Here is a 16,588-nt window from a genome sequence, read left to right on the forward strand (position 1 = left end):
GTAACCAGAATCCAGAAGGGTCTAGCATATCCATGTTTCAGAAACCGTTAGGGTTATTCGGGAAGTTACTAGATTATTCCCTTCATAGGTATAACTATCCGGCTTATCCTTTGCCATTATCGTCGCAAGTTGGATAACACCAGCAATTTCTCAAGCAAATCGATACACTCTCTCGTTCGCAGAAAATGGCAATGATTCCGAATTTCTTTGGCAATCGCCGCAACAGCATCTTCGACCCGTTTCCTCTGGACGTATGGGATCCTTTCAAAGACTTCGATTTCCCGTCACTCTCTTCATTCCCTCAACTTTCCCGAGAAAATTCTGCTTTCGTCAACACGCGTGTGGACTGGAAGGAGACACCCGAGGCGCACGTGTTCAAGGCGGATCTTCCAGGGCTGAGAAAGGAGGAAGTGAAGGTGGAGATTGAAGACGACAGGGTGCTTCAGATCAGCGGGGAGTGGAACGCAGAGAAGGAAGACAAGAACGACACTTGGCATCGCGTGGAGCGGAGCAGTGGGAAGTTTTCGAGGAGGTTTAGGCTGCCGGAGGATGTGAAGATGGATCATGTCAAGGCTTCCATGGAAAATGGGGTTCTTACTGTTACTGTGCCTAAGGTTGAGATGAAAAAACCTGAGATTAAATCTGTTGTAATTTCTGGTTAAGGTTAAAAGCTGAAACACCTCTCATGTGATGGGTGTCTTTGTTCTGTTTGAATGTTGAGTGTGCTGTAAGGTTGACTAATGTAAAATCTTCAACTTTAATGTGATTTCAATGGTTTGACTCTTTGTGAGAATTGTTCATGTAAGATTGCCTACAAATAATTGAATCTTCAATGCCTTTTCCCTGGTAATCATGACGTCAATCCAGGCCTATACTCGAGTATGCTTCGAATGTGGCCTGACTAGAAAGACCTTGTGAACACAAGGCAAGAGTTGCCCAATTATTCTTCCTTATAGTATCCTCCTAAGTTAGAAGATTTATGCATCAGAAACTGGTACGTTGTGAGATCATTGAGCCTACTGTACGAGAATTGAGTTGGCTGTCTGCAATGATCAATGTGGAAGGTTGTGTTACGGCATAGCAAACCTGCTATGGTAGCTTTCTGGTGATTGTTTGCTGCAGGATCTCCATTTCTTCTCCATATTTGTAATTGTGAGGATGGGCATCAATCCTGTCATGTTGCAACTTGTTTTTCATTTTAAGCCGTTAAAACAAATTATTGTAAGCAAATGATTTGATATTGTTTTCCTTCAATGTCTCTGTTCTTTCTTCCTTGTTTTCTCACAGGGTAACTAACTATTCAAGAATTCAGGCTCAGCCCCCTGATAACTATTTGATTAATGGAGTTTCAAAATTTGCATTGAACAACTGACTTTCCAACTTTCAACAAAAAAATGGAAAAGAAAAGAGAGAATGACACCCCCCAACTTACTGCTTCTCATGTGCCACTATGATTTTTTGACTTTCTTGCCAATGTGAACACTTACATCAGTTTGTGAAATGTAAGCAGATGAATTTGTGTGCCAAAAAGCGGATAATGATCATGGCTTAAGCCTCTTTGTTTAATCAATTCCTACCATTATCATCCAGATGGCTAGAGTATCATCTTCCAAATGGCAGGCATCGCATTGGATTTGACTCATTTTCTTGGCATTATGCAACTTAATCATGTCCTCATTAGACCCAGATTTTAATAAACATTAAAAGCAGTCATAAAATCAACACTCCGCATTACCTTTTCCCCCATCCCCAATCCCCAAACAAACACTTGATGTTGCCTTTTTGAGTATTCTTAACAAAGATTACTGTCCATTTGCAAGTTTCAAACACTACGAAGAAGAAATCTTTGACGGTAACAATGAATCAAAAGCAAAAAGACAGATAAATTAAGAGAGGCCTAACAGTTTCTGGTACTCAGTTTAATAATTATACTTGAATAATGGGAACTTTGGATTCTTAAAAACTATATCATAGTTTAATGTCTTTTAATAATACAAAGGTCATCCATAAACTTAGTGGACAACCCACAGCCGCTACCGGGCCGACAAAAGATTACATCGCCGCCCCTTCCCAACTCCCATCTCTAGGGGTTGCCTTGAAAGAGTAATAGCCTTTAACTAAAGAGAAAGTAATGTTCAGATTCTCTGATATAGCATATAGTAGGAATAAATAATGAAACATCAAGCTCATCATTAAGTAACGTGAGATTGCTTATTTATAATACTTGATATATGTTGGTAAAACCCTTTAGAAAAAGCCTGGAAAGGCAGTGAAAATTGGTCAAGAGAGCTGAAAAATCAAGGCTAAAACTCAACTTCCCATATAGTTATGTCCTTACCAATTGAATTGCCATGGTGGGTAGTCAATGGCCCTTTCCGACAGTACCACAAGGATTGCAAGAAGGGTTAACTAATGAGTTATAGGAATGAAGTGAATGTTTCTTCTGTGTTTTCGTTTTCAAATTGGTTTTCTCCTCAAAATTTATGCAGTTATTATGATTAGAGGATCATGTCAAGTAAGAAAAATCTTGTGAAGAGATCCTTTTCTTAACAATTCTTCCAAGGGTTGTCACGCCCGTGGTCTAGCAACTCAGTCAAAAGGAAATAGTTATTTCCCATTGGGAAAGGTAGCTGCGTTTCTTTTGAGTTGTTCTTACTTCAGACGGCAAGATGTTTCATCCACCTGAAATTGTCTCTTCCCTATTCAGTGTATTTTGTGATCATGCAGGGTGAAAATGGCAATTCATCACCTGTTATTATTGTGTCCCTTTGTGTTAGTGTATCTGCCTTTTGGATTATCACAGCAGCCCAACGTCAACATTGAAGATGTGGTGACTTGACTTGCTGTTTTCCCCTTGTTTAATTTACGATTTCATGTAGCAATTTTTACCAATATGTCAAGTTTGCACGACAAAAACTCCTCCCCCTTTTAACCATAGTGGGACCCCAACAATTTCCCTGAGTTCCAAGGAAACTTTGACAAAGCAGTCCACTTACTTTGGCTTGTTGCTTGAGAGTAATTAAGTGCAATGTAGGAGCTTCATGACTAGTCATCGAGGGGAAAAAGTGAGCTACCCGGAAGTCTCTGCTCAAGTCTTTTCATGCCCATAATGGATGATCAATAGTTGAGCTTTTGCAACTACTCCTTAACCATTTTACCTCTTTTCATTATTATCCTTTTGTTGATGGTTTAAAACTTCTCACATCAAGCATCAGATTGAGTTCAGAAATTTCGAAATCAGATCAATCAGATATAGGGTAAGGCTTGCAATTCCATAATTCTCATATGAATAGTTGTGATCAATCATATTTACAACTGTTTGAAGCTGAAAAGGGACTTAAACATTGCATCAAAATATTAAGAAAACAAGCAATTCTAACACACTAAGACACATAATAAAGTCTTTTAACATCAAGGATTAATCAGATTTGTTGAGAGTGAATCTAGGAAATTAATCCAACTCTCCTCGTCTTCTTCCTCTTCCTCTCCCCCCATGTGGCTCCATTCACCTTGAGGATTCTTTTCAGCTTCTTCATTTCTCGCGAATCGCCCTCGGATTCGTGGCCTGCTGTCTGCCAATGTTTTCCTACATACATACTGTTGTATAAATCGAGTTAAAATTGAGATTGTTCATGATAAAACTATGTATGTACGTGTAGAAACATACATGATAATAGTTTTTTCCGACAATTTCGAAAAGAATGACAATATTGAGATTACAACTTAAATGTAATGTCAATCATTTTAACTACAATAAGAAATATTCCTTAGCCGTTATGTTGATGGATTCCAATGCGTGACTTACTTCTCGTGCTTCGCTTATCTTTTCACTCAAAGGGATTCTTGACTCCTTTGTGTGCATGCACTCACAAGTTCAAAGAACTATTTCAATGTCTGTCTAATTGACTCATGGATTGATACCAAAAAGTGGGCATTTATGCATAAATTGAACCCGACGGACACCCAAAAGCATCACACGAGCGGGAAAGAACCGTCGCAATCATGCTTTTTAGAAAAAAGAAATGAAAAGAAAAGCACATTAATACTCACTAGGTTTTTGGCTTTCTAGGGAGAAAAACAGAGTATATTATATTCAAAATTAATTTCCATAAATAATTACTTATTATTTGCTTATTAATCGTATAAGTCAAACTTAAATAATTGAATTAAAACTGAACCTCAAACTTTATTTATCAAGTACTTTTTATAAATATATATATATATGACAATAATAAAAAGAAAAAGTAAAGAGAATCAAGCAGCTGATAATTAAGACCTTAATCTTCTTGTTGAAGTTCCTTAGGTTTCTTTTGCTTCGATATCTTTCGATCCTCTCTTTCTTCTCCTCTGGACTGTAGCGACAGGCTCTGCTCATTCCTTCGATGATTGCATTGCTCTCACTTGACAATGGACTCTCTGACCTCCGACTGTGCTGCCCCATGCTTATTCCCTGCCCACCCCACAAACACACCAAGCAAAAGTAAGAGGAAAAATGCTTAAACACAAGAGTCAACATAGCAAGTTAGCACTAATTATATATGTCTGGAAAGGCTTCTCATATACAAAATTTAAGTGGGAATTAAAGCCCAAAAAAAAAAAAAAAAGGAGAAAGCAATCCCCCACCCAAAAAAAAAAAAAAAATCGAAAAATAGGTGGGAATAAGAATCTTTGACTAAATTCGCCGGTGGAAAAATAAAATTCTTTTTCGTATGATTAACTTAAAAGATATGCCTAATTAAATATGACATATATATTCTTTGAAAAATATATATTACAAGTATAATGGATATTATCCGATGTTATTATTATTAAAATATTCGTTGAAATTTACTCGTATTTAATAAAATAAATGAAAAAATCGATTAAAATTAATGTGAATATATTTCGAGTAATTAAAATTTAAATGCAGGGAGCAAGAGTATACTAATTTATAACCTTAAACTCAAAATTAATTAAGAAATTAAAGGTAAAAATAATTACTCATGGCAAACGTAACAGTTTTAACGGTTTAAGCCAGTTCGGTGGCCTAACCTGGTCCAGATCACCGGTACTGAAAACTCTCCTCACCGGACCAGAAGCAGAGTCAATAAACTCGTTAAGGGTCGAGGCGAAATGACAATGGAGTCCGTTCTTCTGAAGAGAATGGCTACTGACGCTCCTCTGCATGGAGCTCGGTTTCTGAGTAGTGCAGCAACAACTGGCCAGCGAGCTCGGCGAGCTGTAGCTCCCGCTGCTGCTGCCGCTGTGAAGAGCCTCGGTCACGGAGTCGAACGACTCGGCCACGGTGAGTTGAGTTAACGGACATGAGGGGAAGTTGAACTGCGACATGACGTCGGGAGGAGACGTCTGGGAGTCGCTGAGAAACTCCGGGGAGGCGCGTGGAAATGTGGGGTGTCCGAACATGGCGCGTGCACTCGGGAGGGAATTTAAATGGCTGAACTTAGAGTTTTCTTTTCTTTTCTTTTTCTTTTTTTTTTATTGAAGCCTAAAGAAACGAAGAAAGGAGAGGGAAAGTTGGAGAGAGCGGAGGCTTGCAGGGCTGCTACTTATACGAGGAGCCGAGAGAGAACTCGATGCTGACATGGAGGATGACGTCAGCTTAACAACTGGGCGTTGACTTTCTCTAAAGACCAAAGGGTATTAAATTTTCAATGGTTTATCAAACACACTTCTAATAACTCGAAAAATAAGTTAGAATTTTATACTCTTATATATATATATATGTATTCGAATTTATATCACAAATTCGTTATAAATAATTTATAGTTTTGAGTTGTCTGGTTAGAAATATTTTGAGTACTTGTTAAGATGATATTTATGAAAAAAAAATTATAATTAATATATTATCTGTTTTTGAATTTGATGAAAATGTTGTATTAAATAAAAAAATTACCTAAAATGGAAATCTAACTAATCTTAATAAGTACATATGCACACTAATTAACTGAACCCTAAATGTAGTAAGTAAATTTTAATCAATCTTATTAAGAGAGATCAGAAAATGGATCAGAATAAAGAAGGTGATCTTGGTAACAGGTATGCATTGGTCACAAAATACGACTCTCCTGGCCTTCTAGGGTGGCATGGGCCTTTTAGTCATAAGGATATAACTTTAATATTCTGAGCAATTCATCTTTCTTGCTAAACCTTGTCAATATTGATACTTAGACGTCTTTGAGATCAAATCTTTTTTTAATGTACAGGGTTCATCAAAGATGATAAATACAGAGCATACTAAAGGATCTGAACTCACGAGAGATATATACTTACATTTTCCTTGATAATTACTAGGAAGGAAGAGTGAGGTTTAGAAAGTTATGTTGGAAGAAACATTCGATTTTTATTACTCTAAGGTGCTATGCCCTTCATTACAAGAGGTCCTCTCCTTTTATAGGCTAAGGAGTAAGAAACAACAAACCTTCTATAGTGAAAAGATAAAGCTACATGTTTTACACAATGAACTGACCATAAGGATAAACTGACACTTTTATCTGGCATACTTAAAGTAAAAATTAAAATAAAAGACATTTAGTACAAGCTTTTTTAATAAAGGAAAATTAATGGCCTTCTTTAGTCATAGTCTATGTTAGGGTTTGAAGTAAGGTTGAATTCCACAATCTTCTGCTCTTTCCTTTCCATGCATATGTACATGTGCAAAGAGAGTGCTTTGGGGTCTGTATCACAGTGTCCTTTGCATGTTTCTCATAGTGGCTTTGTGAAAAGTTGTGCAAGCTTATATTTATTTATCTTTCCATATTCTCAAGGGTCTTGGGACCACTCATGAGGATTAGGAATTCCTTCATTGTATTCTTTTAATATTGCTTTTATTTGATCATATTATGGTTCAGGTGTCTTGGGGAAGTAATTCCAGGACATTTCTGTTTTCAATGAAACCAGATATGATCTGGAATGGTCTTATTATGTTGACAAATATGTCTTTGAAATGTTCTGTGTTCTTAATCAAGTTCTCTGATATTGCAATGGAATGATTTGTATGCCCATGTAGAGGGGAATGTGTCAAGCTGTGTGGCTTTTCCATGTGTTACAAAATACTGAGGCTTATAGAGGATAAATATGACAACTTGATGTGACAAATTCCTTCTAGTGTGGGAATGGATAAAACCACATGAGGAAATCTACAAAGTTCTTTCTTCATGTTTTTATTTCTCCCTTAATTTTCTTCTTTTCATGAATTTTAGGAAATCTATAATGTGGAGTTGGATACCAATGTGATGCTTATGGGTCAAGTACCAAAATATCCATTTTAATTCCTCAAGAAACTCTATGAATTCATAGTAAAAAGGATGGTGAAGGGATATTTTGGGTGAAGACCATAAGGTTTGAGGATAAGATGACCATGCTTTCTAAAGACTTCAATTTGGTATTCAAAAATTAGTTGTTCAATTTTTTAGTGGAATGTTCCTTCTTGTGCTAGTTTGAGTACTTCAGGAAGGTAATCAAGATGGAGGTTTGGTGCCATTGGGGTAGAGGATGAGGAAGATGAAGATGACTTGGTGATATAGGTGCTTGGTTTAGGTATAAACTTGTAAGGTTTTGGTCTAAACATTAGGATTTTAGGGTTTTAAGATGGTCTGGATAGGAAATTCGCAAGTTTATTTTTTGTTTGCTTTGATATGTTTGGTATCAAAAGAGTAATTTGAGAACCATTCTGCACATCTTAATAATTGAGGATGTGGAATTACCTTTTGTTTGAACTTGAGCATCTATGGGAATGAAGACATATATATTTCAACAAAAAAAATGGTGTCCAATTAAATGAAACTCGAATTTAGAGTTTGTCTTTTTGGCTGCCAAGATTTCTTTGAAGGTGGACTGATAGTACATTTTAGAATTTGAAAATTTTTCACTTTTGTATGCACATATCTATCGTTTTCCTTCTTTTTCTTCAAAAAGTAGTATTCTCCAATATTTATCACTAGCATCAGTTTGGATGATTCTTTTACCATTAAAAGGAATTTGGAAAAGTTCCAAATTCTGTAACTTACTTTTGAGCTATTGGATGGCCTTGGTTTGGGAGATTTCCCATTCTGGAGAGTTTTTCTTTAGCATTTTCCTCAGAAGGTTAGTGTATTTCGAGATATTTGGAACAAAATCTTTGAGATAGTTAACAACTCCAAGGAACTGTTGAACTTGCTTCTTTGTGAGGGTTTGGTTTGAAAATTTGATCAGTTCTTGAGCAATGTAAGGGTTTGGTTGGTATTTTCCTTAGTTAATATGCATTCCAAGGAAGGCAATCTCTGACTTGAATACTTGCATCTTCTTTTCTAAGAGCATGATTCCATATTTTAAGATCAATTCTGTGAAGTGATGAAGTAGTTGAATGTAGGCTTTTTCACTTGAGTTGAATAAGAGGATATCATCTATATAAATGAGGGCCCAATCCATTATGGGATGAAAAATTTTTACCATTTTCTTTTGGAACAGTGATGGAGTCGTTTTGAATCCAAATGGTAATACAGTCCATTGGTAGTGATGGTTGGGTATGCAGAATCCTATTTTTGGCCTATCTTCAAGACAAATACCCAATTGTCAAAATCTAGCCTTGAGATTAAATTTTGAGAATACTCTTGCATTAGCAAGGCTTGAGAAAATGGAGTTTCTGTTGGGTAATGAAAATTTGTCATCAAGGAGGAAGTGATTAAGATGCTAATAATTGATGACTACTTTCTATTTGCCTCTAACTTGTTCAGCTTTCTTGTCAACATAGAAAGCTTAGCATGCCTATTGAGAATTAGATAGCTGAATTAACCTTTGTTGTTGTTATTCTTTACATTCTTTTTCAGCTAGCTTTGGGTGATTTGGTTTCATTCCCGAATGACTGGTCTTGGTAGGATTAATATCTTCATTAAGCTTGAATGATAGTTTAATAAAAAATTTTGAGTTTTTCCATAAAGGATAATTGCATTTGAGAAGGGACTTTGAGTGAGAATTAGCGCATGTTTTTTCTTTAAGCATATCAACTATCATTTGGCCTTGATTTGATGGCTGCTAGAAAGAATATAATATAAGGATTTGCACAAATGGTTTGAAAAAATATTTGTACCTTATCCCTTTGGGAAGAATCCACAAATGCTGGCATTGATAATAAATGTCAAAACCTATGCTGATATCTTGGCCAAGTAGTTTTGACCCGAAAACCTAGGTGGTGATGGAACACTGTGGAAAAAACAAGCTTACTGATCAGATGTGTAGTGAATGTTTCATCTGAAGCAGTTTTGAAGTGCCTTTCATTAGGTATCCAAAATTTTGGGGGAAGTATCCGATTTCATTACTGTTTTTGTTTCTCTGGTGTCGAAGAAAGCTATTGTTGGAATAGGCTGGTTGTATTTCGAAGGGTAAATTGAAACATGTACGAGGGTACTGGTGGTTTAGGAATTTTTTGGATTTTTAGCTAGGGAAGGCAATTGTCTTGAGGTTGAATCATGTAGAATTCTTCTGGTTCGTTTCATCATCTGAATGTAAGACCAAGGTTTGAATAGCAAACAGGGTCTTGTCTGTGGGTTCTTCTTCGAGCGAGAAAATCGACTTGAGGTCATCATTCTCTAGATCAACTCCTGTTTTTTGCTGGATTTCTTGGAACATCTTTGCTCCTTTCTTTTTGTTGGTAAGACATTGTTTGGTAAAGTGTCCTTGCTGATTGTAGATAATGCACTTGGTTGTTTTGGCTCTACAGCCTGGCCTTTGTTTCTTGAGGTATCTCCACACAAAATGAAATAGATTTTACCCTAATTATATATATATATATATATTTATTTATTTATTTACTGAATTAGTGGCCAAGTCTCCCTCCGTGATACATGTAAAAAGCATATATTCTACCCTTTTCCACCCATCTTTGGACTTGATAAAATTCCAAGTATTTGTTCTCTTAATGTAAAGAATCAATTGATCTTTGCACCTGAGTATTAAATTTATTAGTTGGTGCATGATATCCCTTATTTGCTTGAGTCTATAAGAAAATGCTTGCATAAATTTTTTATAGAATCTTGTACATTCATCGAGAGGATAACCAAGCTGCAGATTACTTGTCGAACCAAGGTTATTCATATCAGAATCTTCAAGTGCTTTCTCAAGCTTAAGGTGAATTACGTGAAATTTTACATTTGGATAAACTCAATTTACCTTATGTGAAATTTAAATAAATGTAAAGGAGTAGTACTCTTAATTTATGTTTCATTTTTCTTTAATTTATGTAAAAAGGGGATATTGCTTAGCTTGCGCATTTATAAAAAATATGTAAAGGAAGTAATACCTTTATTAGGTTTTCTTTTCTCGATATTTCATATAATTTTGAAGGTACGGTTTATGTCTCCCTCCTTTATGTATATAATTTTTATTTTCTTAATAAAACTTTAACAGGATAGTTGAGTATTGCAAGAATTTCTAGCATTAAAAAAAATTTCCAACATTTGGACTGCTATTTCATGGTTTTTAAATTCTTATTTATCACATTCGAGCATTTGATTTATTAATCGGTACATGATCTTCCCATTTAAAAAATAGGATTTGAATTTCTCTTTCTCCAATTTTTAAAAAAAAATTCTTAAACTACATAAACAAGAATCATTGCCAGTAAAAAGAATAAAAAAATTGCAAGTATCAACACAACTATAGAGTTTAAACTAATTAATCACTCGTAAAAGTGATCAATAGTTTAAGACAAACCACCACCCAAAATCATAAAATATATATATACCTCTTTTCTCATATTAATTAATTTCTTTTTTATTCCCTATATAATTTAATTAATTTAATGAATTTGGGTCGTCCCAATAAGTTACTTTCTCATGCAATAGGGACATAAAAGTTAAAACAATTATAAGATTAATAAGAAACTCTTAGAAGCAAAATGATTACGGTACACACTAAGAGAAAACGTTTAGCAAACACTTTAATTAGGACATTGTTTTCAAATTTTATATTGACAAAAAAAAATTCACATTTTTGGGGTCAAACCTAATTAATGTAATATTTCTCTTTCTCTCTCTTCCCAACGATGTCAAGATAGCCTCTTCGAAGGATATGAAAGAAATTGAGATCATGCCCAACTTGCATTTGACAAAGAGGAAAAAACAGAGAATGCCCCACACCCACTTTACTCAGTTCAAGAGGGAAATGGAACTTTAAAAAAGCATTTTAGGCAATGCAAAGCCCATGTGAGGAGCATATAGTTAGAATTATTTGTTTATTTTTGTAATATAGGGTAGGATTGATTATATATTAGTTAGGGTTTTGTTTTGATCAACGAACATAATTATCATCATAATCATCATTAGAATGACATATAGCATGCACCCTTATAATTTTTGGAAAGATTGGACTTAGGTTTCTTTGTGACCCAAGGTATTTTCATCTTAATTATTAGAATGACTTAATACCCCACTTGTTTATTGATTTGGATTTTTAAAAGAAAATTACACAAGGAGGAACATGATCTCTTCTCGTATACTCATGAAACCTGCTTGAGTTGTTTTATACATTACTAGTAGCAATTTGAGTAAGATTTTCGTCAAATGAATATGCATACAATATTGATAAAATAACACTTACATATAACCACTATCAAAGATACAAAAAAAATTAATTACTTCAACTTAAATCGAACATATTTTTTATAACTTAAACATTTTGTTTAATAATAAATATATATCTTTCATTAATTAATAGAAAACGAATACATGCTACATCATAGTTTGATTATAATTTTTTGGCCAATTAATTAAGCTTGATTAAATGTGAAACTTGTTAATGTCAAAGTGAATTCAAAACTAAAGATGTGACCTTGAAGCACATGGTAGAAACAAAAAGGGTCCCCTGAAGCAGCAACTTGATGTCCTCCAAGAAAAAAAAATCCGTTGGCATTTCTATGTTTAATGTAGCCATGGACCATCCGTATCATTGCTCAATAAGAGCCACATACAACCCTACACCAATTGCAAAGAGAAAATCACCTATGCTTGACCTTCTGACAATACTGTTGAGCTTGAAAATTTTCTGACTCAAAATCAAATTGAAATCATTGTTATTCAAATTTGGAATAAGTGTCAGACAGGGGTATGCGTCCCAATTTAAGTATATTCAGTATTTTTAACCTTTTTTTATTATTTAGAAAGTTAGATCTTTATATTTATATTTGTCTCATCAAATACGAGTATTTATTAAAAATATAAAATGTTAGAGCTATATAATTGAATTTCAATAAAAGTGTTAGTGAATATCATATCCACGAGCTTGCAAATTTTTTGACTTTGAATCAAATTGAAAATCAATGTTTCACGAACTTAAAATAAGTGTTAATTTGATACTTGTACATGTCTCAACAAAAATTCGTCTAATTTTTTAAAAGTTTTTTCTTATATTTAAAAAGTTATTTTCTAAATTTATGTTTAACTTGTATGAATTAAATACGGGACTTTTAAAAACATGAAGCTGAAGAATCAAAATAGCATAATTGAAAATCGATAAAAGTGTGAAGGAATATATATATAAATAAGCATTGACTCATATCATTGACGATGATGAACACATTGAAAATAAATTCTGAAACTTGAGAACTCGTAAGAATCCCCATGAAAGAAGGGACCCCAATGGTAGATTAGCATCTTCTCATAGTAGTAGGTCCACGGGAATCATCTATATCACTTCAAAATGGAGTATCTCCTCTCTTTCTCTCTCTCTCTCTCTCTCTCTCTCTCTATTCTTGAGGAAAACTCATGTCACTGAAATTGATAGCATTCAAGACTACTTTACAGAACGCACTGCTGCATCCCATCCGACGTAACTAAGGTTGCTCGACGTTTCGGCCCTTGGTTGGTCAATAACTAGGGTCGAAAGACACTGAGGAACCCACTTTTCTTTGAGAAACAACGATTTCCGTCCACTTTAGTCACTCCATCACTGCACTTTCGTTCCATAATGTTTCATATCAAGATAGACGTACTCTTTATCAGTGCTAACCTATCAAACCCCCCCCAAAAGAGAACAAAACAGTGCTAAGCTACCAACTTGATGTACCATGCCCCTAAGGCCCTTCCTTTTTTTCTTGTTACTATTACTTTGTATTATTGTAATTATTACTCGCATATAGTTTGTACATCCGATTACTTAATTTATATTCGCACAACACTTTCAAATTTAACTTTGATCATTCAATTTATATATATTTAACGAATCTAAAATTTAATATCAAGTCAAATAGAATTAACTCGGTGAATAACCTTATTGAATATTTCTTTACTTTCTCTTCTTCCCTTCCGTCTTGACTCATTGACTTTTTCAATTTACCTTCAACAAACTCGAGGCTTATTAGATCTAAAATTATACAATATAAAGAACTTTTTCCAATTTTACTAGTCTTATCATTATTTTTTGCAATTCAATATAAAGCTTTCATTTCTAATTGTTACAAATTGATGGAAATAATTTCAAGTTTAAGCCTGATGAAAGTAGGAGTTTTCATGAATTTGAATAAACTTTTAGCTAGGGCTATGGAAAATAATGAATGCCTAGCTCCATATATTTATATAACCGACTATGCAATGATGTGCTTTATTATTGTGTGGAACATGGAGCACCAAAAGAAGAAGAAAAAAAATTGAAGGTGAGGGTTTTTTTTTTCTCTAAATGAAAAAGGTGAGAATAAAGATACTGAAATATGGCTGGGACGCAACACTTGGTAGAGGCTCTTTGTGGGATTGTCAAATGGGGTCAACAGGCTAAACAGTTTTCGCCACTACAATGAGTGATTCTGCCACCCCATGTGGTTAACGTGTTATACTACTGTCTATCAGCTTCAACACCATATGGATGTGAAAATAATGCCAGAAAAATAAGAAAAAGAAGGGAAAAGGAAAAAAGGAGCAAGTTTCTGGAAGTGGCTTTTCTATATGGGGGAAAATGGGTAGATTTCAAAAGCATTGGACATTCCCCTTAATTTGGACAGTCAACCTCCCAGAGGGGGATTATTGTTGCAAATAAATCTGTTTCAAAGTAGGAAGATGTCATTTTTGTTGCATTTGTTTGTCAAAACTCCATGAAGGGTATCGTTGCAAGCATTTTGCTCATTTTTCAGTAATGATAGAGCTGATCAAAGTAAATGGTGGGTTGAGAAGTGTCTTATTCATATAGAAAGAAAACTTTGTGTTTTCTTGAAAGAAAACCCTTCTTCAAAAGAAAATTTGCAAGGAATTGACCTCATTTCTGTAGAGATTAGAAAATCTTTGGCACTTTGATTGCTCCTATCTAGTTACCTCAAGCATCTGGTTTTTGATACAAATGAAAGTAATTACAAGAAAGGGTGACCACTGAACCAAAGGGTTCTTGTGTTTTTTGATTGAAAAGAAAGGAAAAAAAGAGAAAGAAATCCCAATGATTGACAGCGACCTAACCATTATGGTAAAACTTTGATAAAAAGCAATAGTAGGACAAAAGTGAATGCCAAACTATTGTAATTAGGAGCTTCTACTTTGTCCTACTGATGTGAAGTTGCTTGACATAGATTTTTGACTTGAAAGAACACTTTGGTCTTAATTACGCCTTGACAATGAGCAAGAATTTTAGAAATGTAATAGGCTAGGCGGCCCTCCCCTAGGCTAAGAATATAAGTGTTCTGTTATTTCATCCTCAAAAACAATCAAATTGTGCCTACGTATCCGGAAAAAAGATGACGAAACTTAATATTCGCACCTCCCCACATCAGAAAGGGTCGAATTCTACCCCCTGTGGAGAGTTCTCCTCACATCAAGGGTCATTTCGCAATAACATCAACCATCAAAGTAATTTGTCAAGTTCATTCTATCTTCAAAAGAAAATTGTTGGTGGGAGTTTGACAAATAGTGATGGAGAAAGAAGTGGCAAAATGCCCTTTGAGATAAGGCGGTGAAAGCATTATAGTCCTTGTCACAAGGGTATTTTCATACTCAGTAGGAAAAGAATGGAACTACTTCATTGTCCCTAGCTAGGCAGTCCGTTCTTGGTTGAGAAATAAGATCGAGGACTCTGCTTGCCTTAGGGAGTGTGCCGCTGAGTCAACTTGAGTTCACTCTTTGTTTTAGTTGGTTAGGTTTCTAATCATTGAGCATCATGGCCAAAATGAAAAAAATTTTATCCTAAAGCAGGCTGGCTGGTCATGCCTTGGGCCACAAAGATGACTTGCGGCTATGCTTCGCAGCAATTCTAAATTCTTGTTCTGCTGCTTGTTCGCCATGGAAACTCGTGCATTGGCTTAAAGTTTTGACAACCAAAATTGGAGTAGGTCATTAGCATAACTTTTCCTAATAAGAACAACAAACCAAGCACAAGCTAAGATATTTTGCTCTCCTGTGCCTATCCATTTTGTACTTTTAGTCACAATCAAGATCTCTCTTTAGTCCACATTCCTTTTTGCCTTCTAATTCAGCATGCTTTCTTATCTTTATGCATTAGTGAAAAGAATAGTTAACTCGCTGGAAAAGTTCAGACAGTTTAGACAATTTCTTTCTGCACAAAAATCTATTCATAAAATTAAGTTATTTCATCAATAACATCTAAAGGGGAGGTGCTGTGTCTTTGCATCTCCTTTGATTGTGTTTCTCAAATGAAATTAGGGACAATAAAATCAATCATGGGATCCACATTATAGGGAAAATTTGCTCCCATTCCTTCTTTCCCTCATCCCATCGATCAAAAGTGAAGTTTGTAACTCTTATGAAGCACTTCTCCTTGCATTTCTCATAATCCTTGTGGGAATCATACAGATAGTAGGGTCGTTCATGATAACGACCATGTGATATGTTGTTGTATGTTCCTTCACAGAACACCGGTGGCCAACTGGTAACACTGATGTTCTCATCAGGCAGAAAAATTGAAGTCTCATTTCCAGGGGCTACACAGATGGAAAATCGTGTCGAATTCACATGACATGTGATGTAAGCGACCTTGCCTGGTCTGGCCTGATTGCTTACGACCAGAGTGGTGGCAGTGCTGTATTCGCATGATGCAAACAGTGATAGAATTAGTATGCAAATGGTTGGCCTTGGAATCCTCATGGCTTGGAATTTGATCTGCAATCCCTCTCCCTATGGCACCTTACTTTTGCTCTTCTGCTACAATTAGAATTTGATGTAACTTTTTATAGTTGGAGTTTTGTTGCTCCCTTAATTGCAGTCATGAACGTTTCTGAACTATAAAGACAGCCGTTGCACATTTATAAAGACATTTGATCTATTGATATAAAGAAAATCCCTTTGCACATTTCTGTTTTTCCTCCATGATTTTGGCGAGAATCAGCCAAAATTGTAATAGGCATATCCCACCCTCCAATAGGAAAGAAGAATTCTTTTCATTTTATGAAACCTTTTCAGTTTTACTGAGAAAAAACCCAAATACATGTATTGATGATTGGGCCTGCTTTTCAAAAAAAATTTATGAATGGGTCTAAAGCCTCATATGTGATAAAGATAAAGCAAACGACCTGATATTCATTTAAGTCCACAACAGGATCCAATGAGGCAAATGCTAACAAATTCTGAGATTTCTTCTCGTGTCTAAAACCCAGGCTTTTTTGAGTCATCAGCACTCCATACAAAGA

The 16,588-nt window shown here is 35.1% G+C and overlaps 3 protein-coding genes across 3 annotated transcripts; 1 reads left to right on the top strand and 2 right to left on the bottom strand.

Moving 5' to 3' along the window:
• Positions 10-793, top strand: LOC18590786 (18.5 kDa class I heat shock protein). Its single transcript, XM_007016518.2, has one exon. It carries the CDS (start codon positions 186-188, stop codon positions 660-662), a length of 477 nt encoding a protein of 158 aa, XP_007016580.2. The 5' UTR covers positions 10-185; the 3' UTR covers positions 663-793.
• Positions 3,254-5,510, bottom strand: LOC18590787 (two-component response regulator-like APRR3). Its single transcript, XM_007016519.2, has 3 exons — positions 5,032-5,510; positions 4,277-4,450; positions 3,254-3,597 (listed from the first exon to the last, which is right to left on the bottom strand). Exons 1-3 carry the CDS (start codon positions 5,401-5,403, stop codon positions 3,412-3,414), a joined length of 732 nt encoding a protein of 243 aa, XP_007016581.1. The 5' UTR covers positions 5,404-5,510; the 3' UTR covers positions 3,254-3,411.
• On the bottom strand, positions 15,621-16,046 carry LOC18590788. The gene has a single exon (XM_007016520.2). The coding sequence runs from the start codon at positions 16,044-16,046 to the stop codon at positions 15,621-15,623; it is 426 nt and encodes a 141-aa protein (XP_007016582.1).

This window comes from Theobroma cacao, chromosome 9, assembly GCF_000208745.1.
Source record: "Theobroma cacao cultivar B97-61/B2 chromosome 9, Criollo_cocoa_genome_V2, whole genome shotgun sequence".
Taxonomy (NCBI): Eukaryota; Viridiplantae; Streptophyta; class Magnoliopsida; order Malvales; family Malvaceae; genus Theobroma; species Theobroma cacao.

Coding starts and splice junctions, on each gene's coding strand:
- LOC18590788 (XM_007016520.2), bottom strand. CDS start 16,046: ATGAGGATTCCAAGGCCAACCATTTGCATACTAATTCTATCACTGTTT.
- LOC18590787 (XM_007016519.2), bottom strand. CDS start 5,403: ATGTTCGGACACCCCACATTTCCACGCGCCTCCCCGGAGTTTCTCAGC. Junction 4,451..5,031: donor GTACCGGTGATCTGGACCAG/GTTAGGCCACCG, acceptor TGGGGTGGGCAG/GGAATAAGCATGGGGCAGCA. Junction 3,598..4,276: donor ACTTCAACAAGAAGATTAAG/GTCTTAATTATC, acceptor TTTATACAACAG/TATGTATGTAGGAAAACATT.
- LOC18590786 (XM_007016518.2), top strand. CDS start 186: ATGGCAATGATTCCGAATTTCTTTGGCAATCGCCGCAACAGCATCTTC.